The sequence below is a fragment of the Camelus bactrianus genome, chromosome 1 (genome assembly GCF_048773025.1).
Source record: "Camelus bactrianus isolate YW-2024 breed Bactrian camel chromosome 1, ASM4877302v1, whole genome shotgun sequence".
NCBI lineage: Eukaryota > Metazoa > Chordata > Mammalia > Artiodactyla > Camelidae > Camelus > Camelus bactrianus.
The window spans coordinates 89,721,047-89,746,561 of NC_133539.1; the positions used below are offsets into that span (position 1 = coordinate 89,721,047).

General features: G+C 43.2%; 1 protein-coding gene and 1 long non-coding RNA gene across 9 annotated transcripts in view; one reads left to right on the top strand and one right to left on the bottom strand.

The window, feature by feature from the left end:
- The window catches only part of SCHIP1 (schwannomin interacting protein 1), a 141,003-nt gene that overhangs the window by 27,725 nt on the left and 87,763 nt on the right, over positions 1-25,515 (bottom strand). The window contains exon 1 of one of the 8 annotated variants that reach the window (XM_074368927.1): positions 23,189-23,743. The exons of 5 other annotated variants lie outside the window; for them this stretch is intronic. In XM_074368927.1, coding sequence (XP_074225028.1) covers positions 23,189-23,218 — 30 coding nt within the window. In that variant the 5' untranslated portion in view covers positions 23,219-23,743. Of the gene's footprint in view, positions 1-11,902; positions 12,411-18,135; positions 18,721-23,188; positions 23,744-25,515 lie in introns of those variants that run through there. 2 more of the 8 variants (XM_074368923.1, XM_074368926.1) reach the window with 2 other exon arrangements.
- LOC105066642 (uncharacterized) lies at positions 10,530-23,914 on the top strand. Its single transcript, XR_835068.3, has 3 exons — positions 10,530-10,726; positions 14,524-14,598; positions 23,712-23,914. It is a non-coding gene; the product is annotated as an uncharacterized LOC105066642 (long non-coding RNA).

The window sequence follows — 25,515 nt, forward strand, 5'->3', positions numbered from 1 at the left end:
CCCTACTCCACCCAGCTTACAGTCGTGATGTTTCTGTTCAAGAGTTATCCTGATCTCACCGGGTTTGGATTCTGAGAAACCCTAACATAGTGCCTGGAATAGCTGGAGGATTCTAATTGGACCCATCTGTTTCATATTTTGAAGGGAAGTCAGGTCGGTGTGCATAGGAAAAGGATTTGGTAAACTATACTACTGGGATAGTGTGGATATGTTTACAACACTTGGCTTCCCATAAAAGTCCCATAAAAACTCACCATGCTGAACTTTTAAACCCTTTAAACAACAGGAGAGAAGATTAAACATGATTTCCTTAGTTAAAAATAAAACGATAAAAAACAAATACAATGAGTTAGAAATCCTGGGGTGAGAATGAGAGTTTGGTTTTCAGTTTTGTGGGATGAGGAAGTCTGTGAGAAGCACCATTTGATGTTCTGAGCAGGGGGCTGAAGACTATGCAGAGCAAATTATATCACAAAACCCAGCTCACGTGAATGAGTGTGGCTAAGGAGCACACGATGGCCCTGGACTCCCCCAGTAGGAGGTTCTGGAGCCACATTTGCTGCTACCAGCACCTAGAAGTTACAGTAAAAGCTCTGAGCCTTCATCCGAGCATCACTGTGTCAGAGTAATGAAATGCACAACCTAGTGGAAGGGCGGGCTGACAGATGGCTTCATCTCATCCCAGGTGAAGGGCGGTGGACTGTAGGTTAAGGCTGCTCTAACAGGGTAGTTACTAGCTACAAGTAGCTATGCACATTCAAATTAAAAATTAACTAATTAAAATGATAAGTTCAGTCCCTCAGTCATACTAGCTGTGATTCAAAAGCTCCAGAGCCACAGCTGGCTGGTGGGTATCATACTGGATAGGGCGGAATAAAATATATGACAGGATAGCACCGCTAAGACAATGGTTCCCAAATGTCAGCGTCAATAGTCAGCATCAGAATTTCCGGCAGAGACTTTAAAATGCACATTCCCACCGCTTCTCAGCCTTTTGGCTAAGACCAAGTGTAGATACACACCCTGGGCACTAGTGCCAGATACTGTTTCAACAAGTTTGAGAACTTCTAGTTCAAGGAAAGCTCATCTCTATTCTCGTTTTCTCTAACATTTAAAAATTCTTGAAAAAAATAAAAATAAAGACTCTTAGATACCACAAGCATTCTTTCAACTTTCATACTTAGCAATTATAGCTACCCATCTATATAGATATGCCCCCATTCTGGCATACGCCAATGGAACTGTGTCATACTAGGAGCGTGGGGTGTGTGTGTGTGTGTGTGTGTGTGTGTGTGTGTGTGTGTGTGTTACAGCCACAAGGTGAAATGCTGTTTTTATACAGATATAGATGTGATGTTGATTTCTTGTCGTTGCTGGGCTAGTGCGGCAATGAGCCCTGAGAAAGTAACCATGAGGTTGTAAAGGGAAGTGAGAACTGCTTTTAATTTCACTTATCACTTGCAACCATACTGCTGGGAACCTTAATTAAAGCAACCCGCCCTTCAAATATGCAGGGCTGGTACTGGGGATGGTCCTGCCAAAACAGACCTACCACACTTGACATCTTTATTTTAAACAAATTCATTTCAAAATCCCCAAATCTGCGGGGCAGATTTAATGTCATCAGTGAACCTGTTTCTCAATCCATGTGACAGACAAAAACAGATTCTCACTCAATGTCCCCTACAGTCAGAACACTGTTGAGTGGCATGAAATCTCCAAATATAAAATCAGTGGATAACAACATGAGTGTTAATGACTAATGTTGTCCAACATTAGCCTGGGGTCTAGAAGAGGTTTTATTTAAAGACGACGCCTATCTCAGGTGTGGAGGTGTGAACGCAGCCTTGATTCTGCATCTGTCTGTCCTGGTTTACTTGGTACGCTAAAGCCACAGATAGTGGAGAAAGCCTTAAAAATATTTCTATTTGCACCAATTACAATTTTTTTATACTGGAACACTTCATGAACAGTTTAAAGAGAACTGTTTTATAATACACAATCTTTCCCCTTCTCTTCTTGTCTGGATCCCACGGAACAAATAAGAAAAGCTTAAAGAATATACAAGTCACCATGATCCCACCACTTAGACACAGATCATCGCTAACATTTTGGTATATTTCCTTCTAGTTTTTTTTTTAATCTTATGTGTGTATTTTCCCCTTTTTTCTTTAATAAAATTAAGATCATACCATTTATTATATTTTGAGAATTTCCCTCATTCATACAAAATTCTTCACAAATACAATTTTCAATGGTGCACATCATTCTCTCCTACGGAATTATGCTCTATTGTTAGCTATTTGGGTTGTATCCAAATAAAAATTACATAGAAGTTAGTATTTTTACATAAATTCCTGCCCACATGTCTGATTATCTCCTCAGGATAAGTTCCTGGAAGTGGAATTACCAGATCAGCTGAGTGTGAACGTTTGTTGAGGCTCTTGACGCATTCTGTCACATTGCTGGAGAGAAAATCTGTTCCAATTTACATGCCCACCAGCAACATAAAAGGGTGCAGCTCCCACTATATCCTGGCTCACAGTGAGTATTTCCAGGTTAAAAAAAGAGTGCTATTGGTTTTAATATGATCAGCCCAAAGTGCTATTCTTTTTATTTTAATTTCTTTGCGTACCAGTGAGATTAAATATTTCATTTTTTTCAGTTTATGTACTTGCTTTTCTCTAAGCTTTGCTTATTATTCTGTAAAGGTGTGATAGTTTTGAAAATTTTATATTAAGCATCTGATTAGTTCTTTTGAATTTTAAATCTAAGTGTTATTATATAGTTAAGTCAGTGCTTCCTCTGAAGTGTCTGCTGGCTCTGTGCTTGGAAAGCCCTTCCCAGTCCAGAGGTAAAGCATCTCACTTGATGTGGGTGGGACCAAATGAGGACACTTATGTCAATGGCTTAGTAGCAGTACCCGGGCCACGGTGATGTAAATCTGCGATAGATGGTAATTGTCACGATTAATCCCCCCACATTCCTGCTCTGGAGATGAAGGCGAAGGAGGGTGAAGGAAGGTCACCCCACTGTTAGAGGAGCTAGGAGTCAAGTCCATCTTTTTGGTGCTAGATCTTCCTGCCCCTCTTCCACACGACTCCTCCACATCGCTGAGTAAGGTGTCCGGGCTGGTAATAGCAGACATCACATTGGAGGTAAGATATGGGACTTAGTGACGGATCTATTTCTTTCCTGAGATGGATGTGATGCTTTCTCACAAAAGGAGAAACACTTAACTGCACAACATACACACCACAGGCCTAATTATAACCACAAATATTTACAGCACAAACACCTTCTCTTCAGAGCCACGCTACTTGACCCCAGTGCTCAATCTTCCTTTTGAAACAAATGTGATTCCTAACACTTCAAGTAACTGTGATTCAACTGACTAGTAAAACAGTTTACGTCTTAAAATTCAACAACTGGAACCTGATTTCCTTCCAGTTGCCCACACGTATAAAGTGTGTGTGTGTGTGTGTGTGTGTGTGTGTGTGGTTTCAAAGTTCTTCTGTCCTCTAAGGAATTACACTTGCAGGGCAATTATGGCCTCCAATCCCCCAAAGCCCAAAGCTGCCCCAGGGTGAGAACCAGGGAAGGAAAAGGGCTGACTCAAAACTACACTGTTCGACTGTGTTTACGGCGAACACAGCCACTTCCATTCCGAAAACAGCCTTGGGAAATACTGTCATAAAGCAAAAATAAAACATCCAGTATGGATATTGCTAGCAACAAGCACGAGGGCACCTGGGGAAGAGCGGCCCATCACTGAGACAGAAAGGCTAGCGAGACCATTATCAGAAGTCACGTGCGCTCACAAGCCCATTGCCCAGCCACAGGCAGTGTTTGTCCTGGCCTGTGGTTGAATTCCCTGCTGCCACGCCTTGTGCCTGGGCAGGTAAGGCTCACAGTGCCTTTCGAGGGCGCCCTGAGAGCCATGATCTCTGAACACAGACAGCGGAGCACTTCCCGACCCCGAACGCTGCCCACCAGCCTTTCCCACCGCGCCACTGTTCTGCCGCAATTGCCCAAACTTGACAAGAACCAAGAAGGGTGTGTGGTAAAAGAAACAAAAAAGCCAACGTTCTGCTTTGGTAGATAGCATTCGTCTCTGAATCTGGTATGTCCCCAGGTCTTTTCCCTACTACCTTTGGGATGTGGTGTGTCCCTGTCCCTTAGACACGGGTTACCACTCCTGAGCCCCTCCTCCCGTCCTGCCTTCGTCCCTCTGGCCCAGTTCATCTTGCTCGCAGCATCCTGGTGTCTCTGGTCTCTGCAGCAGGGCCACCTCATCTTTCACACGCTAGTCTTATACATTTATAAGCAGAAGATTGGGTATCTTCTGCATTGCTAAAATTTAATTGACAAACTATTCATGGGGGCAGCTGCGGGGCGTTAGGGTTCTCAGCACACTTTGGGAAATCTCATCGGGAGCCTAAATCTAAAGCCAGCTGGTGCTCAGGACACTGCAAACAGCTGCTTCCTTTTGACTCCTGCACAGATGCTCATCCCTGCACGGACAGGAAAGGGCCTGTCTGACCAAGACGAAGGGGTTCCTTCAACTCCCCAAAGGAGGAAGATATTGAAGGAAGCTTGGCTGAGGGACTCAGGGGGCCCAGCAAATGTGAGTGGCACAGTGGTGCTGTGGGGATAAAGGCAGGTGTCAGCTTGGGTGCAGCAGCGACCTGGGCCTGGACAGGGTTCAGTTGTGGGAAAGGGAAATGTCTCCCCCAGACTCCTGCCTTCCATCTCGTCCCCTCCTCCCCAGCGCCACTATTTCTTCCTTTCACCTGTTCTCCAAGGGAACTGCAATCGCCTGCTGTTATTGGATGTGTTTGATCTACGATGCTGTCTCAGGCCTCAATTCACTCCCAATCCTGGAAGACACCCCTGCCAGCAGCCTCCCTTCTGCCATGCTGAAGTTGTTACCTCAGTCCGTGCTCACCCAGGGAATTTTGTTAAAATGCAGATTCTGATTCAGGGGCCGGGCCTGAGACCCTGCATTCCTAACAAGCCGCAGGAGTTGTGAGGGGTGAGCTGTCTCACACCTGGTCCTCTCTCCCTCTCTTGAAGAAGCCTCTGGAGCTTGAATGTTCTTTTTCCATCTTCTACCTGGGTGTCACACACAGGCCTTAGGAAATGCGTTAGAGCAGTGATGTAAGCATTTTCCACCAATGGGAAAAAGGAAAGCAATGTGCCACTGAGGAAGAACTTCCTACGGGATGGGGGCTGCACCATCCCAGGAGCTGAGGAGTAATACTCTGGTCCCCCAGGCCCAGGAAGGAACTTCGGGTGTAGGGAGGTCGCTGTGGCCCCGCCGTGCCAAGTGGAGAACTGCATAGGTGGCTGCACGCACAGCATGGCCCTGTCTCTCGTCACAAATTTCTTTCAACCGGTAGTGCTCACACTTGATTATGCATGAGAATCCCCCGGACGGCTTGCAGAACCATAGAGTATGTTTCTGATTCAGAAGTTCTGGGGCGGGGCCGAGAAAGCGCATTTCTAACCAGTCCCCAGACAATGCTGGTTCAAGCACTTTGAGAACCATGGCTTTAAACATCTGAACAGATCAAGGGAACTGGATGAAACACAGAGGCGGTTCTTTAATTGAACACAGATCTGTTGCATACGGAATGGCCAGACTCTGCATCCAGGTGCTTCTCATTTGTAGCCGCCTGGCCTCTGCCAAGGCCTTGCCAGGATGCCTGTTTTGAAGCAATTACTGATCCCCTGGCTTCGGTGCAATCTATTGTCCGGTGATATCTGGCATCATGGCCATTAGCTGCATCCACCAGGGAATGTGACTGGGATGCTGGAGCTCCCTGTGGAAAAGATCTCTTCCTTTAGGAGAATGGTGGACACTCTTATTTCTTTCCTCGGCGTAAGAAAGACATCTTTACTCCAACATTTATAGGCAGCATTCCAGTGTGGAGGAGTCTGAGGCTTTTAAACACGAGGAACTGGAAGGCCAGAACTTATTTGCTAATTAGGTCAATTTTATTAATTTTCTTTAAAACAACAACAACAAAAAAATAAAAAAGAAAACCCAAAATATACTGGTGGTACTTCCTAATTATTTTCTCAATGAGACAACCAGGGGTTTGTCACAAGAGCAAAATATGAAAACGGAATCCTGTAAGAATATAGATTGCATGCTTTTGAATGTCAGGGGAAGAAATCCTTGCTCTGTGCAGGTTATTTCAAGTTCTTGCATCTTATTTCATCCCCTGGGAGGAGCTTTTCAATTATCAGTGGAAATAATAAGCTAAATAACCTAGTATCTTTCCATGGTATCACCGAATGGATATTGTCTGTTTTTAGATTGTCTGTTTTTAGTTTGTCTTTCTGGTATTTTCCACTTCAGATACTTACACTCAACAGTCCAGAAGGGTTTCCAGAAATGCGGTTGAAATCTCTTATCACTGCATCCTTGTACCCATCTGCCTAAACAAGTCCTCTGGACTAGGGGTCAGGCTGGGCTGTCGGGCAATGTTGAGGCCTGGGTTCGGCGTGCTCAGCATCAGTCCTCCTGGGGGAGCTGGCCTTGGATACCTAAAGGCCAGGACCGGCATCCAAGCAGGGTCCTCTGACAGCTGTTTTACTTAAGAATCCACCAACATCAAGAATATTGGCATGCCAGGCCAGAGGATGGAGATGCCTGTTTACAATTAGTTAACCCCGAGGATGGTTTTGCCTGTTGACTGCATTCCTTGTCCTCGAGCTACAGAGAGAGGACATAAATAAACACAGGCAGATGGAAGTGCCGTCACGCAGACTCCCTAAGACTTGAGTTTCTAACTGCTAAGGACTGGAGCAAAGGTATTTAACAAACAGCTGGGACTGAAGTCCATTAGTCACTTTCTGGCTGAATGGGAAACGTGGTGGAGGTAAAGGAGCCCAAGGTGCAATCCACAAAGACGACCACAAAAACGTGGTGGGAGTGCTTCAACATTAAATCCCAAAGGGATCCATGTGAAAACTCGAGTTTTCTCCCCTCTGAGCAGCATATCCAAAATGTGAACTGCTGGGCGCACCCTGAGCTCTTTCAGGTTCTCAGCTGACTGCCTCCAGAGACTTTAACACAGAACAGTGTTATCTGGGGACTATTTTTAACAGGTGCCACTTTACAAATCTGTAAAGCCATCTCGTCATTCCGTATCACTGTCAGAACACAACCATCCAAAACACCCTCTACATGGTTATGAAACAGCCAAACAGCAATCAACTGCCACGAAGCTGGTATCCTCCATCTCCCACGTCAGGGTGGACTGAGGATCTAGGAGAGCCGGACATAGACAGGTGTGTGACCAGAACAGAGAGCAGGGCATTCAGGGTCAAGAAGACTGAAGTTAGCATCTTGACTCGGACACTTAGTGCGAGTTACAGAAATGCTTCAAGCCCCAGTTTCTTTTTCTGAAAAAAGAGATAAAGGTACCTATTTTTTAGGTTAGTTTAAGGATTAAATAAAATACTATACAGAAAGTGCTTGGCACAGAGAGAAACTCATTAAATAGTAGCTGTTGCTAATATTAAAGGGAGGGTGGGGTCAGCTGCTGAGAAGAGTGGAGAAAGGGATAAAAGAGAGGCAGAAATGTCCAGAACAGGCAAATCCATAAAGACAGACAGCAGATTAATGGTTGTGGAGGGAGGTGGGAATGGGGAGCAATTGCTAATGGCTGCAGGGTTTTTCTTGTGGTGGGGCTGATGAAAATGTTCTGGAATTAGATAGTCATGGTTTTTACAACCATATCAATATACTAAAACCCATCAAAGGGTACACTGAAATGGTGAATCTCATGGTACGTGAATTATATCTCAAATAAAAAAATAAACCGCACCCTCCTCCCAAAATGTGTGTGGGGGGCTTATTTTTTAAATTGAGATATACTTCACATACCACATAGCCGGAAAATCTAGTTATTCGGAAGAAACCACTCCCTGACCATGCTGGCTCACCAAGATGTACCGATCTGGCTGTATGATGCAAGGGAGCTCAAACCAGGAGCCAAGAGGCTTCATATTTACAAAACCTAAAACCAACCCAGCCAACTCCTCCCCGGAAAGAAAAGGAAGACTCTGGCCCAGAAAGTGGAAGAGAGTGTCCCCAGGGGGCTGAGGTGGGGCTGGGCGCCAGGGCTCAGTAACTTAACAGAGTTCTTCAGGCGTGTTCAGCCCTTACAGACAGGAGGACGCGAGGGTTAATGGAGGTCGGCGGCTGCTTTTCCTCCGTAATTGTGTGGGGAGGGCAGAGCGCTTGTCTGGAACGGCAGCTGGCATTCTGGGTTCCTGTTTATGGCAGTTTATCCCAAGCAGTCATTTCCATTCACCTTTTTAAAAAAACATGAGGCGCAGCTGGGGCTTCACTTTAAATATTGTTCCTTCCAGCCTTTTAATTTTTTCACAGGCTCCTCCCTAATCTTTCACCATAATTGGATGCACCGCACTAGAGACAGCACCTCAGAGAGACAAAGCCAAGACGAGCCGGCTTTCCCAACCTCCGACCACACATGCCCTGCCCAAGGCTCCTTCTGCTGGGGAGAGAGGGCAAGGCTGGTTTCCCTGTGTTTGCCTTGCTCTGGGACGGAGTGGGAGCCAGCCTTCTGCTGTATTTCATGTGGAGTTTTCTTGATTTCCTTCCTCTCTCTCCACTGGTATAATTGGGATCTTTCCCCAGCCCTGAGATGGCCCAGGCTGCGTGTTTTCTAGGTCCATGCTGACTGTCTCATCGCTCTTCTAGGCAGGATCAATTCCAAGGCAGCTTGCTTGTTTTTGTGCCTCCCCACGTGGGCTGTAAGCTCACTGAGGGAAAGCGCAGCCTCTCTTCTGGGATCCTGGCCCCTGAACACAATGCCAGGGACACAGGAGGGGTCTTGGCGATGATGGCTGAAGGATGGTGACCGGCAGGCTCTGTGCCTCCGTGTCCTGAAGACAATGGGCTGTGTGACCAGAGGGTCAGAGGTTGCTCAGAGCAAGGCAAGGCTGTAACAGGCCGAACAGTCACACCTCAGACTCTGCCAAGGTGCAGACTTTCTGTCTTAGATACTAAGATGTGTTTTCTGTTGAGTTCAGTTTTACTACTATTACTGAATAACCAGAGATCCTCAATGAAACATCTTTCTTACCATCAGGATCTTCCCCAAGGAAACAGAACAGATTCGTACTCTTTTCCTTCCTTTGCCTGGGTGGAATCTAATTCTAGTTATTGTAAAGTGACCTTTCCCCTGAAGGCTGTTTGTCTGACTTTAAAACGATCTTGTAAAATAATCCCTAATGCATGTGACATTTATGAGTGCAACTGGTATAGGAAATTCCATTGTACCCAGGCAGGGATATATCAATTTTCCAACTGTTTTGGATAATTGACCTCAAAGTGACAGAATGGGAAAGAAGAAATTATTAAAACTTTTATTTTTATTTATATTTTAAACATCTTATTCTAAAAAATATCTATTTGTATGCAGTCAGCCCACAATATCTGTGGGTTCCACATCTGCAGATTCAACCAACCACAGACTGAAAGTGTTTGGAAAAAAATTCCAGGAAGTAAAACATGAATTTACCATCCATCCAGCAACTATCTACATAGCATTTACATTGTTTTTCACAATTATTTACATAGCATTTACACTGTAGCAGGTATTATAAGTAATCTAAAGATTATTTAAAATATACTGGAGGATGTGTGTGGATTATGTGCAAACACCACATCATTTTATATAAGAGACTTGAACATCATGGGATTTTGGTATCTGTGGGGGTCCTGGATCCCCTGTGGACACCAAGAGATGACTGTATATGTTTTATACATACATATTTTTATAGTGGTATATATGTGTAATTTATGAATAAAATATATGTATGTTAGAGGCATGGGCTCAAAAACATTTTATTGATGGATATGAGATCAAAAAAGCGTGCAGATCACTGCTTTATGGCATCTAATTTAATTTTCTACTTAGTCAAGCAAACAGCAAAAACATTAGAGGAAAAAACCAACTTAGAAAAGGAAGATGCTAATTAGGAAAAGTAATTTTTATATTAGGTCATTGTTTTCCTATTCTTTGTATTTTGAAGAAAATATATGAGGCCTTGTTTTACTAGAAGTTCTTACTGAAATGGTCAACAGTGCTTTTTTTTTTTTTGGCAAAATGGAGCCTGTTATGCATGATATGCATATATTTGAAAGCACATTGCCTGAGAAAGGCAGTTAGAAAGCTGAAATGACAAGAGAACAGCTTCCATGTTGAGGGTCCAGAACAATGCAGACTGGTGTCCGGGCATCCTACACATCTAGAAGTCTCATCCAGTGGTCTTCTGTACTAACCTGGCAGACAGCACTTCTCCCGAAGCCACACGTGGCCTCCCCCACCTTAGTGGGATAGAGGGCTGCACAGCGCAGCTCTGTGCTGTTGTTGTTGATGTTTTAAAGCTAATTGAGCCTTAACATGTTTGTCCCTTTAGTCAGCGCCGTATCAGGTTGCCAGCGTATCATCGCTCAGTCATTCCAGGCATCTGGGCTCCCTGTTTCTAAGTAGGATAAAACTATAGTGGGCATTACTTTATTGTCATTGCATTAGCAACGGCATGGCTTTCACTTTTCCTAAGTGCCAACTGACCTACACTTTCCTCTCTGAGAAACGCTGTGACAAGGAAAACCGTGACCAGCCTTGGGCACTGAAGAAAGAGGCGGGATGAGAACCGTGCACTTGTTCTACTGGGCGGGGTAAGTGACGGACTCTGATTACTGAGGGTCCCAAGTATCTTTTGTACACACACTTCCAGCAGGAGGGGACATCGGAGAGGTGTTAGGATTTCAGGACTCTGAGCACTAATCCCCTTGGGCCCTCACTTCCTTCTCAGGGATCACAAGGGACAAAAAGCATGCAGAGCAACGTGGCAGGTCACTCAAACCATATTTAAATGTCAGCTTCTGGAGAAAGAACAAAAACTATTGCAAATTGCTCTAAGAAAGTATATACTTAAAACAGCCCCCATACTCACACATAATTATGGCTATAAGATCTAAACTGCCATATTTTACATTATTATTCTTTAAGCGCTATCAAAATAGAAGTTTCCATCTCAATCTAGGGGGAAAAAAGTTAGTGACATATTTGATCAAATTAAAATTTTAGGAGCAGGTTTTACTGTTTTAGGATATTGGCCTCTGAGAGAAAAGAGGTCTTTCTTTCCAGTCCATGATGGAAGGGCCCTAATTCTTCATACTGTGCTGTGTTGTGACCCACACTTGACTTATGGAAAATAATAAGGTGGGTGGACGTAGTGTTTGGCCTTCTGTGGACAGACAAGCATATACTCGTAGTTTAATCTCACGACCTCACCCATGTAACTAAAGTTATTTTTTCTTGGGCCTGTTATTACCAGACAATGACCATATAAAACATACCAAAAATATATTTACTGACTTTCCCAAATAAAAAGGCAAGCAAAGAATTAGCAGACATGGTAACAATTTTTTTAAAATTCCACACTTCTCTTAGTAAAACTTTGTATTTTTCATAAGGTCAAACTTAGATAGATTACACATGCTAGTAATTGTTTCTTGCAGGTAAGCTGTCAACATGTCAATAATTTTAAAACTATTCCTTTACATAAAAAGCCTGCTTACAAACTACTGCATCACAGATTTTTTTTTTCAACTTCAGAATAACAGCATGTGTCTTCCAGTTACTGCTATAATATATTAATGAATACAAGCTGGGGAAAGTAGAAAGAACTGTCCCAGCTCAATGCATTTGATTCTGTGCATTCAGCTTTCCTGAATATATTACGGCAATGGCCACTGAGTGCGGAATTTGGCCACTCCTCAAGGGTGATCTTTCTCCCCGTTAGAAAAATGGTCCGATTGTTTACAAACAAAAGAGCTCTCTCCCCTTACCTTTTTATAATTCCCCTCCATATCCAATGGGGATTCTTGACTGATGATGTCATCCATTCCATCACTGTCCAAATTCATCCTTTAACTCTTTAGAATTTCACTTAAGAAATAACCTCCCATGAATCCTGATAGGCTGAAGTTGTCCAGAACCCTGGTGGCCGCTCATGCTGCCATGGAGAGCCAGCTAAGAGTCTGTGTCTGGCCGTGCGGTGACCTTGGCCCCCTCTGTCCCAGAGACACCGCCCCGCCTGGCCTCCCCGTCTGTCCTGTGCTCTGGCACAGGGGCGGCTGCTGTTCTCTGAGGCTCCCTCTGCTCTGACACTCGGCTGGTGGAGAGTCCAGCCTTCCCACGTCTGCTGTCACCTTTGATCTCGTCTAGATTCCTCTCCCCAAGTTCCTCTCCCCAGTACCTTTCCGACCCCCAATCAAGAAAAAGCTGATTCAACTTCCCAACTCCCCCGTCCAGGGCTGAGTGTGGACAGGAGTTCTGCGAGGAATCCAGCAACCTTATTCTGAACCAGGGTAGAGTGTACGGGATAAAAATAGATGCAAAAGCCCAGCCTCACAGACTTCACTGGTGAGTTAAAAGCCGGGTGTATCCCATGACAAAACTAAACAGTATAATTTAAAAGCTAACCTGTAAGACAGATGCTTGCTTTGCCCACCCCACCCGCCTGCCTTTTCCCATAACCAATCATTTCTTAAAATCAGATGTAAGAGTCTCATCTTCAGGGAAAAACCCTAGAACAAGAATGAAATTTATTTCCAACACAGAGAAGGACCCACTGCCCCAGGATCGGCACTTTGTTCTATTAATATAGGCGAGAGAAAAAGATCCATCAACTTTTCTTTAAAATTCCGCCAGTGGCGGGCTTTTTCACAAAAGAGGACGTTCCTTTCTGCTGCTCTGTCTACGCTTTTCCCATGGCTTTGGGTTTTGTTTACTGGCTTTACATACAGAGGAGGAAAAGGCCCACAGCTGGAGGATGTTTTGATGCAAGAAGCAGACAAACAGAAGTCCACACGCAAACGCACACTCCTCGTTAGGGAACTACTGTGGCTGTGAACTCTATATCCAGTACTTTTTTTTTTTTGAAAGTCACTGTTTGCAGGAGAAATGGGCCAAAGAAGAACTGAAAGGCCAAGGCCCCATTTAGCAGCACAATCTTATGCTCTGACACGCTCAGACAGAAAGCAGCGAATGTACCAGTCGACAGGCTTCCCAATGTGATTTCTTCACCAACCTCAACACTGTTAAGAGTTTTTTTCTTTTTAGTTGTTTTTATTGATGTGTAGTTGATTTACAGTGTTAGTTTCAGGCGTACAGCAAAGCGATTCAGTTATACATGTACATACAGATATGTATATACCTTTCAGATTCTTTTCCATTACATATTATTACAAGAAATCGAATATAGTTCCCCGTGCTGTACAGTAGGTCCTTGTTTGTCTATATTATATATAGTAATGTGTATCTGTTAATCCTCAACTCCTACTGTATCATAAATTGGCATCTGAACCTCTGCTGACATGGTCACATTCAGCTGTCTGCTACTTCTCTCCACAAATTAAGAAAAAAAATCAATTTGTAGAAGACTTGTGGCATAACTGGGTCTCAATGTAGTTCACGGCAGCTGTACATCAATAAAGCAAATGCCTTCTTCTGCAGCCCCTGACCCAGATCCAAGGCCTCCCTTCACCCCACCGCCGTCTCCCTGCCTCAGACACCCTGAGGGAATGACCTGCACTTCTGTCAGACAATATGATGACAAGTTGCATCTCCTGAGCCACACTTGCCTTCATGCAAAGCTTCTCCCTAGCAGAGATCTCCCTTGTCTTACTCTCAGCCAGACCCCAGGACCCTCACTCTGGATGAGGGTCCCACCATCTGCACGTATGAAGCCCAGTACACCGTGGCCTGTAAGGCCGTGCTGGCCACCAAGTGCTCCCCCAGGGTGGGTGTTCCCTACACTGAAGAATTCTCCAAAGCTAAGGTTTTGTGGTTAAAATAAAGGATGCTCTGCTTTGAAGGCACTTTACACTTGCCTCTTACATATGCCTTTGCCCCTCACAGAACCGCTCTGAGGTAGATATTATTATCAGTTGCATTTTATAGTGGAGTGAGAGCCCAGTGAGGATATCTACTCGCCACTGACGCAGTCGCTTGCTGATGGCCAGGCCAGAATTTGATCATGGGCCCTCTGCGTCTGTGGCCCACGTTCTCAACAGGCATGCTAGACCGCCTCCTACTGGCTGCCCCAGTAAGAAACAATTGTACCCAGCTAAATCATCAAGCATAGTTTTTAAAAATCAGGATTTAATACAGAGTGAATTCCGGCAGGTTTCATACAGCAATACCACATATGGATTTGACTTCCTAAATCACACACCTGGAACAGCAGTGTGTACCACCGCTATCCCCTGATGGTCAGATCTCAAGATAGGAAACAAAAGCTCCTTCACTGATGGTCATGACCTAGCACACTGCATAGTGAATTCTCCTTTCGAGTTTACCTTGTTGTTTTCAGAGCCACAATGGTTTCTTTCCAACACCGTTAGGGTTGCTAGCCTTTCTCAAAGGGGACAGAAATTTGTGTTTATTCAGCTCGTTTTCTCTACAGCATCTAGACACTGCCTTCTACACGTTAAGTGGACGATGAAGAGCTGTTGAATAAATATGTGAACAGAGGAGAAAGGTATGTGTTGCTTATAATCTTTCCTCGGAGTGCTGCCCCCAGAAGGAAACATGAATAGCTCATAAGAGTGCTTTTCAACCCAAATCTTCTCTGGAAACCACATACATTCAAAAGGTAAAAATGAGTCTGCTCGGGTTGAAGGAGGGGGCCTACCACGAATTTGAGGAATTTCACCCTCTTACCGGGGTTAGTATTCTACCTACAATCAACAGCTAACATGGATGCAATTATACAAATTTAGATATTATAAGACCTAGTAAAATACGTAAAACTATAATCCTAATTGCTGACATCTTTTGACTTTAGCAGGGTTGTCTGAAATAGACAGTTAAAATTACTGAACTCTCACTATTAATTATGCATCTGCATACACATAATCCAGTTACTTGAAATACACTAATAATATATTGGCCACATACATACATCTATACATATAAGCACATACATTAATAAGCTAGTACCCTTTGCAGAAGGGCATCTCAAAATCCGAGATAGAAATTTCTCAGCCATACAATAGCAACAAGGACTAGTACTAAGAAAGAAATAAAGACCACTCCCCCACTCTACCTTCTACAGCTTTTCTTGGCATAAGTGACTCCCTAATAAGTACTATACAGAGGCAAGCAGTAGAACATCTCCTGAACCTTGGACCCCAGTGGTGGTGGATTCACTTTGCACCCTCCCTAAAGAAGTGCTTGGCACACAGGCTCACAGCACAGACCCTATCCAGAAGGCGCTGTACCACCACTATCTGGATGGTTTGTTCTGGCTTAAAATATCTGATATTTCCCTACCACGTGGACTGACCTTTGATGTCTTCTAGAGCTTTCCCTCTCAAAGTGTGTCCTCCGACCAGAGTATCCACATCACCCGGGAGCTTACTGGAAATGCAAACTCTCAGGTCCCACCCCAGACCGGCTGAATCAGAAAATGCACTTTTAAAAGAACTCTAAGATTTTTGAGTGCACTTAAAATTTTAGGAGCACAGCTCTAGATCTTGAAAAAAATTCATTATAAGTCATTATCCTTCTATTTTAGATCATATTTCTAGGCATGATGGCAAGATCCTGGCTTTAGGTGCTTGGGATCAACACTAATCAATTTCACTTCCATGAGGGCCAAATGAACACAGGAATGGGAAAAAACAAAACAAAACACCACCTCGGAAGGCTTGAGCTGACCGTGTTTGGCGGTTTTGCAGTAGCTATGCAAACAGGGGGATAACAGCCACTCTTTCTCCCTACAGAGAATTTCCTCTGGTTCCTTCCTCTCCTGCTGTCCTCTCTAAAACGAACTGTGCTGGCAAAACATGGACCCAGATACTAATGATTCCCCTTAGAAAATGTACACATAGCCACTTACAATATCAGAGGTTGAAAGGGCCTCTTCTCGCCCCCCTGCCCTGAAATTCAAGGACTAGAACGGAGAGCTTCAGTTGCCTGTCAAGGCGCACTGGTCACGTGAGCTAATGCTTTTAAATGATCATTATCGGCCACTGGTGGAAATTATTGACTCTGAGAACACCGACCCCATTACTGAGAAATCACTTACGCATTGTCAAAAGATTTTCCTATTCATCAATGGAAACTCTACTTCATCCTGATTAACCCTTTAGCCTCCCACCGCCCTTCCTTATGCCCTAACATCCAAATTCCACGTGCTGTACAAACTGACACCTGGTTTATATCTTTCCAAAAAATGACTTTTCCCCTTCCGTGCAATGTTTCTCTAAATTTGCTTTGCTTTTCAAATAAGGTAGTCTGATAGCTAGATAAACCATGAAAATCTGCATGTGATTTTGCACTGGACTTTTCAGTGTAGGTTTAAAAAGTTAAAATAATGACATTGGGAGTGTGGAGTGGAGGAGGTTGAATGTGTTGGGAGTAGATTGAATGCCAGTGGTTTACCCATATCAGAAAAACTGAGGGCCAGAGACATCAATCTTCTTATCCAGCTGAAAGCCTGAGCGTAAGACACTCGGCTGTGGTCACCTGGACGACGGCAGCACAGCTTCCGGGGGTGGGGGGGACCAACAGTAATGCTCTCATCATGTTTCCCTTTGTTCTTAGAATTCTCTTCCCATTAGCGGCCCTCCTACATACACTGATTGTCACTAGGTCTTTTGATGGTTATTTTCTTCTGAATTCAAGCAATTTCGTCAAAGTACTTTCTATTTCAGGAAGCTTGGTAATTTCTGATGCTTCTAGATAGCGCACAGGGGAATACTAAGTACACCAAGATTTCAAATTTTCCCTTGGTATAGAGAATATAAATAAATAGTAGGATATGGCGCTATTAGTGTTGAGCTTCTGCACGTGAAATCTTAGTTACCTAAGATTGTGCCTGTGTGTCTGTGAAAGCGGGGTCTCTATTTTCCAAAAATCATGGATGCACTGATATGCACCATAGCAATGTTCCCATTTTCTTCCCATCCCCCATCTCCACCCACTTTCCTAGAAAAATACTAAGCTTTTGGCTTAAAATATGCATTGCATATTCATTTCTTAAAAATCGCTTGATGTCTAAATCATGATGTTTGAGGCCCTAGTGCTACTTTAAATAGGAGCAATGCACTTGTACTAAATTTCTATTTCCGATCAGGCCCTTAACTGAAGCCTTGTTGAAATGATTTTTTCCCACATTTAGACAGATCACTGTGTTCCTTTTGTGATAAAACATATGTTAGATTTTCAGATATACTGACTAAAAACAAGTGGAGATAAGTTTATATCCAGAATTATTTTCTTAATTTTAAAGGTGATAGATACATTACTACTGCCTCAGAAAAACACAGTGTCTCAACAGGGCAAAACACAGCTACACCCGAACCAGGCAAAAGAATGAAGACAAAAAGTATTCGTCAATACTATTAACTATGGGGAACAAAGTTCTCAATCAAATAAAACTCTATAGAACAAGACAGAAAAATAGCATCATTGAACTTATAGTTTATTTATTTACTTTTCATTGAGCTTAGATTTCAAAGGCTGTATCAAATAATGCACTAAAATGCTATGAAATTTCCCTTTCCATTAGGTCAATATATTTTTTTCCCTGCTGTGGATGAAACCAGGCTTAAATTGAGTGGAATCTTAAATGAAGTCAAATTTGATACCTTGTTTTCTCATTCACAGGAAGAGGGGGTTGGGAAATGAGCCCTCACGTGGCTTGGTGTCAAGAGGGACAGACTGTATTTCCTTTCCTTTGTTAACCATTAAGTAACCCACCGCAATCTGGGCATGAAGACCGGTTTACTACTTTCTCCAGCAAGAACTTCTAAAGCATCTTGATGTGCTACTTAAATTGATATACTCTTGAGCTTTAGCACTTGAGAGCAACATAGGACATCTTTTGTTTTATGTGCTGGATGTGACACTTCAACTAGGCTGAAACATTTTGCCCAAGAAATATTTGGTATTTCAGGAGGCAGTAAGATGATCCCCCTCTATGGTAAAAAGATGTGAAAACTTTGCAAAATTCAATCTATTAAGAAAGGCGGCTTGAGGATGCGAACCCGCCTCCACTGACCACAGATACCTTGAAAAAGTGCTTGGGGATGATCAGGAGGGTCATCTCGGGAATCTTCTCTTGGTGAAGGAGGGGTAGGTGTGGAGGCCCGTTCTTAATGCACTGTCTCTGGGAAGGGTGGGATGTCTGTCTCTTTCCTTTTGTTCCTTGCTCCTTGTCCCCCATCTTGGCATGTGGGATGCTGGCAAATGGCCAACAGGCTCATAAGCCAGGTACCAGGAGTCGCGAGTCAGCTTCACCAACCCCCTGCTGCAGTGCATGCGTTGGAGCTTCTCTCTGCTGTTAGGATGCAAAACCCTGATCCTGGGGACTCATGACAGCACCAGCTGCAAAAAATGCAATTCAGTCCAACACCTATTTATTGAACACATACTCTGTGTGTAGGGCTGGAAATGAAAACTGTGCCTTTGCCCTCAGGAAGCCTGTTGTCTAATGGGGGATACGGACTTAGACGTCACTAGCTGTAAATGGGATCTTACAAAAGTAAAAACAAAGTGCACTGAGAAGGAGAAAGTTTCCAGAATGAGGTGGCATTTGAGCCTTAAGGTGCATCAGCTTGCAACAGGTAGAAGCAGGTGTATGGGTGGCAGACCACCCAGGCTGAGGCATCACCGCAAAGAAAGTGGACTGATGGCAACGTAGGTGCAGGAGTGCAGGGTTTGGAGGGAGGTGTGTTTCTGCCCAGGGTTCAGATCATGGTTAGGCCTTGAATGTCATGCAAAGGGGTCTGAAATTTATCCTAAAGAAAATGGGGGAGCATTAAAGATTTCTATTGCGCTTCCTCAGGCCTAGGTGCGTGTTTGGAGAAGAGTCTCTTTATGATCCCGAGGGAGGAAAAAGATGAGAGCCATCTTCGTATCATTTTACCTTTTCCCTTCTAAGCCTCCATTCCCACAGTAGCTAAGAATGTGAGGGGTGGGCTCTATGTCGGAGGTGGTCATGAGGGAATTTAAGCCATGGCAAGACAGGGATGAAAGCATGTCATTGTTTTGATAGACGCACTAATCCCCAAAACCAACTGTAGGGAAAGAGGAGAAAATATTTGGGAGTTTTTACAAAATGGACCTCTGACCTAAGCTTGTGCTTTCAAGTTAACAATATTTCAAAGCTTTCTATCAGAGACCGTTTAGAAGGATCTGGCCTCTTGAAGGCTGCCAGGCCTGCAGCTGTGGGCAAGGCTCTTTCCTGAAGAGATTGGCTTCCTCCCAAGGCTGGAAAATGGAGGTCGATAGCTCTATCTTTTAACACGGCTACGACTGAAAATGACAACATACGCCTCAGTAGCCTCTGTGCTAATGTAAATCCTGGAAGGGAGAGAAGCACATGAAGAGGCTGACGATGTGAGAACCTTTAAAAGCAAAACCACCATGAGAAATTCTGCCAGAGAATTTCTCTCTGATCATCCCTGCTTGGATTAGGCTGTTCAAAGCACGGTAGACCAGAAATTGACACAACACTGTAAATTAGCAGGGAGGGTATAGCTCAGTGGTAGAGTGCAGCGCTTAGCATGAGCAAGGTCCTGGGTTCAATCCCTCGTACCTCCATTAAAATAATAATAATTAATAAATGGATAAATAAACCTAATTAACTCTCCCCCAAAATTAATAACAATAAATAAATAAAGCATATGTTAAAAGACAAACACAGTGCATCCATCCACCTCATCCTGCATCCATCCACCTAGCCCTTGGAAGCAGCGAAACCCTTTTTCAAAACAGTCACCTATTTGGAAAGGCAGTCTATGGGAATCAAGTATATGTCCGTATATTAGCAATAAATAATTGGGAGGTGAAGTGATGCATGGCTTCCCTGGGCTGCTTGACAGTCTTCACTGAGCCCGTTATGTGTATCAGGAGAAGGTGGCTCCTAATTCATGGTGACTGACTTGTTCAGGTGGAAAGATGCAGAAAGGACCTGCCAACTCTCACACCAGTATGTTAACCAGGAAAAAATCCCATTTCACAGATGAGAAAAGTGACAATAGGGGATAATCTGACCCACAGACAATGAAACCAGTGCAGGCTAATGGTGGGGGGCTGGGAGGGAGGGGGATTGAAAGTCACCCCAATGGCCATCAAAATGTAAGAAAGCACAATGCTCTAGTACATTCACAGTGCTTTTCTTCTTAGTCTGTTTTATATACAGTAGGCATAGCCATTCATATTGTTTGAGAGCTTGTTCCTAGCACTGGGAGAGCAGAGGGACACAAACATAAAAACCCCTGCCCTTGGCGAGCGTCCATGGAATGAGGGAGATGGAAAATAAACGAATACATTATGTCGTCTGATTGGTGGTGATGAGTGCCAACTACAAAAATAAATTAGGGAGTGTCATAGAAATATTGGGATGGAACTGGGGAGTTGGAAGTTGACATAGTAAGTCCAGAGAAGGCCTACACAAGAAGGTGACATTTGAGCAAAGATCTGAAAAGCCAGTGAGTAAGCCATGGGGGTTGCGGACAGGACAAATACAGGATGCCCAGGGGAATGTGAATTCCAGATAAACAGAGAACAATTTTTGTAGTATAAGCATGTCCCAAACACTGCAGACTGTCTGCTAAATCTGCAACCCTACACGGGGGGCCCTGAGGGACACACACGCTGGGCAGGAGGGGCAGCATGTGCAGGGCCAGGCCGGCACGGGAAGAGGGGGGAATGAGGGTGGGGGTGGGAAGGTGAAGGGGACACGTGGGAGAGGAGTTTGTGAGGAGTCAGGGGCGAGGAAACGTAAGGTCCTGAGAGCCTCAGGAGGACGTGGGCTTTTTTCTCCGAGGAGGAGAATTTTGAGATGATGACAGGCTCTGACTTAGGTCTTAAAAGACTATTCTGGATACTGTGTTGAAAACAGACTACAGAACGGGGGCAAGGGCAGGAGCAGCACCAGTTAGAGGACGTTATTGCTCTAATGATGATGATGATGATGATGATGACGACAACGGTAATAGTAACATGCATCCAGGCAGGTGCTCCAAAACGGGCAAATACGTTTGAGGGGGATAGCCTCTGAAGCCCCATTCATGGACTCGCCACTAAGAGACCTTGGTTTACATTTATGCGGGAAAGGAATCACTCCTACAAATAAATTCCTTCTACTCACTAAAACACTAACCCAGGAATTTGCTTTACCATTGCATTATCGTCCTTAAGAGTAAATATATATATATATAAGAAAAGGGGAAGTTTCTGAAAGACAACAAACACACTGTCGATATCACCAGTGACCATGATAAAATCAAGCCAAGAACTTTCTGAGTCCAAAGGCACATGGTGCCAGGTGGGTTCTAAAACTAAGGTTCTAAGTAGGATTGAGACTTGGCTTCAATCCTTTAATGTTCTTGCTTTGGCTGAGTTATGAATAAAGGGAGAGCATTTTAAAAGGACAGACCCAGGAAGATAGGTCTATAAAACCCATGAAGATGCAGAATCTATTGCTCATTATTATCTGCCTAATGCATTTAATTTTATTGTGAAAATAAGCAATAAATATCTTAAAACTATTGAACACACATTGACAGTGTTATATGTTGCAGTTCATGTAAAATAAAATTAATCTGTCTTCCTCTGGAAGCAGGGGGCTAACAAAATCCCTCCTCTTCAGATGAAATTGCTGCTATTGGACCAATTTTTGACTTGTAACACCAGTGATTCCATGTTCAAACTAATGAAAAGATATAGGGAATAATCTTACAGTATCTTGCCTTTCAAAAATTACATCACATAGCTTCTCTGAAAGGTGAGCAGAAAAAGGATTTTAATTATTATAGTAATTTAATCACCTGGAGCCATGCCATAAGTAGGCTCAGCTCTCCACTCCCCAACTCTGTATTCTGTGTAAGTCAAGTTTTGGCTGTTTCCTCAGCATCATGCCCCCTTTCTCATGGAAAAAATTTCCATGAAGCATATATCTGATACCTAGGATCTAAGGACCTAAATATGCCATAAAGTGAAAATACTATAAGACAAGCCTACAATGACAACATTCCAATGATTAAGCAGAGAAAAAAGTATACAAATATATTTTCTCAGCACACTTTGCTGAGAAACGATTGCCTTGAGTCTTGTGAGATGTACCTGCATACATTTACCACTGTGAAATCCGATCTTAGAAGAAACACCTGCTGGTCTCAGGTAACCTACCTCACACAAGGAAGAGGCATTGTTAAATTAGAGAAACGGTCCCTTAGAGCTTCTAAACTCGGTCAGTTGAGTAATACCCTGACATTAACTATGCAGGGCTTGGACTAGCCCTGCTTACTGCTGCAAAGAGCAGTTTGTTTGAGAACATTCTCGTTGTCTGTTTACAACGAGGATACTTTCAATGTTGCCTCTACAGTCTCAGTCACAGGAAGGACTTATTAATACTCCAGAATTGGCCTTTTGAAATCATCTAAGTGTTTAACTCAAAACTCCAGATAGATAGCAAATGAGCACACAGATGAATATATCTTCCTAAAATTTTTGTTTCGAGTTTTTTTATGCGTATTGGTACCTTAATTCTTATTTACTGGCCATTTGAAACAACATACTAGTAAAAATAAGTTTGGAAAGACATACAAGTGCAACTTTAAAACGTCAAGTGCATGCCAGCTGATTTTTGAAAATCTCTCAGGTCATCAATTATTACTTCCTATTTACATAATTTCCTTAAAGACAATCTTAAAAACTGGATGTGAAGGCACTCATGCCCTTTGCAGTGAGCAAAAATCATATTTTTCAATATTATCTATGTGAAATTCCGACCAGATTTTCCTTCTCCAAAGTCCCTTAAATTCAATTACAGTTCAAAGCAGTTCCTCTTCTTTGCTCAGACATACAGAATGTGCAAAGAGCAGATCACCTCAGTGGATTTCACATATGCTTTAAAGGCCAAAGAAGCAGTGTTTTCTGCCCCATTACTCCCCAGAAAATCTAATTACAATTCAGGTACTGTATGCGATGTAGGCCAGGAGTGGAAGATGGCAAAATCCCTTGAAAATCCGGAAAGAGGCAACCTGCTGCTTTGGAAGAGGAAGGCCTCCTCTCCCACAGGATGCCGGCCTCTCAAATCAGTCTTTAAATCTTACCTGATACGAACAGTTCTCCTGATGTACCATCTCAGTGCATCCTAGGGCGCAGACCCCAAAGCAGGACTGCTCAGCGAGGCTGCGGAGGGAAAGCGCAGAACATCCACTGGCGGAGAGAACGCCCTGGGAAGGCAGGGGCTCCCCGCAGATTAAAATGGATGCTGTTTCGCTGATCAACCTGCGCAGTGGCACTGCCTGTGCCGGGAAGCGCGCAGCGAGCCGAGCTGCTCTCCTCGGAAACCAGCAGTGAGGCTTACAAACATGGAGCTAGGACTGGGCTGGGGGAGGGGGCGCGCTCATCACTGGCACAATCAGCCAATTATATTATAGGCACAAAGAAAAGGATCAGTCTGGGGCTGGTGTGACCTTCTGGTGCTTTATGAAGGCAGTTAACTGATGTGGAAACATTCTAGTCCTCATTAAAGGGAAAAAGGCCAGCGAGGGAGAGAGAGAAACAGACAGAAACAAATCAATGTTGCAGCTGAGTATTTCTAACCTCCGGCATCATCCTTCCTGCCCACAGATGCTGCTTGCATGGTGCTTACAGAAAGAGAGGCCCTGCGGATCATGTCAGAACTTTTAACATGAGAAAGAGAAAACAATCCTTTCTGAATACGGACACTGAAGGGATGTTCTCTGTGCTGAGTGTTTGAAGTGTTTGTCAACTTCATAGCTAAAGGGAGGGGTCTTCATTCTTTTAAACAATATAATTTTGTTAATTCTTTTGCTTTCCTACTTATTTTTGGCTCTTATCTGCTTTTTAAGTCAAACAGAAATAAGATGAAATGATTACTCCTATAATTTTGGGGGGTGATAAAGTTTATTAAAGTATCAAAGTTAGTATATAATTCATTCATTTCACGAAAATGAAACTAAACTGCAAGGTTTTTTTTGAAAATAAGGCCATATATATATACATTACCCAATGCTGTGACTTGAATATATAGCCACATCCAATATAGCACATGTGCTCTTAGAGATAGCCTTTTTCACCTAAAAGACAGTAATGAAAGGATTCTGGACTTGCAGATAGTAATCAAAGGAAACACAGGTTGGATCATACCTGTCTCTGGGAAAAGGGGGAGCCAATTTCTGAAATACTTCAGGGCTATTCTAGGATTTTAGGATATATAAAGGGGAAAAATTAGACCTGTAAATTGAAATTTTTTTTATTTATTAATTTTTATTTATTAGTTATTAATTTTTAAATTTTTGAGGGGAGGTAATTAGGTTTACTAATTTTTATTTATTTATTTATTTATTTTTTAATAGAGGTACTGGGGATTAAACCCAGGACCTCATGCATGCTAAACACATCCTCTACCACTGAGCTATACCCTCCCCCAGGCCTGTAAATTTTTGAAGCTAATTTAATGACAGGAAACTTAAAAAAAACACACACACAATAAAATTTCCTTATCTATGTTCTTCAATTGCCATAGGCAACTCATTTTGTTGTTTCTTTCTTTTCTTTTTCTTTTTTAATCAGTCATTTTTTTGAGGGGGAGGAGGTAATTAGGTTTTTATTTATTCTATTTATTTATTTTAATGGAGGTACTGGGAATTGAACCCATGACCTTGGGCACGCTAAGCAGGCACTCTACCACTGAGCTATACCCCTCCCCCCACCTTGTTGTTTCTTAATAAAATAGCCCTGAGCACATAAATGGTACTCAATAAAATCTTGACTAAATTTAAACCATCAAATTTGAAAAAATTCAATAGAGACATTATTTTTAAGCTATTTTAATATATCTACATCTATTTAGCTTCTTAAAAACTCTTACTAATAACTGCAAAGTCTTCATTATGCTACTGATAGAGAAAAACAAGTACTTTTTGCCTGAGGAATGAAGCCAACATGTTTGACAGGTTTTCTTTTGAGCTCTATCTTAAGGAATGCTGAGAGTTTGTGTTAGGACTATTTGGTGATCTATTTTTAATTTTATAACAACAACTCTGTTGCTTGGGGAAAGAGACAAATGGATTTTTCGAAAAATTCTTAATCTTTGCGATTTGAGGTTCTGACAGGAGAAAAGTACGCTACCTGAGTTCAACTCCTGAGACACACTCACAAGCCAGGCTGCAGCTTCCTGGTCAGGAGAGTGGAAAGGTGGCAGGGATGGCCCAGCTGACGATGCCACAGACTCACATTTCAGCACCAGCCCATCAGATTCAAAGGAAAAGCACTCTGGACATGCACCCGGCAAAGCTCACAGGCCTTCTCCTTGAGCATAGAGGGCGCTGGGCCACTTAACATGTACAAGACTTTTTAGGCCTGTTTGTTGGCAGGTGGCACAACGAAAGCTTTGTGAACGAAGCAGAAG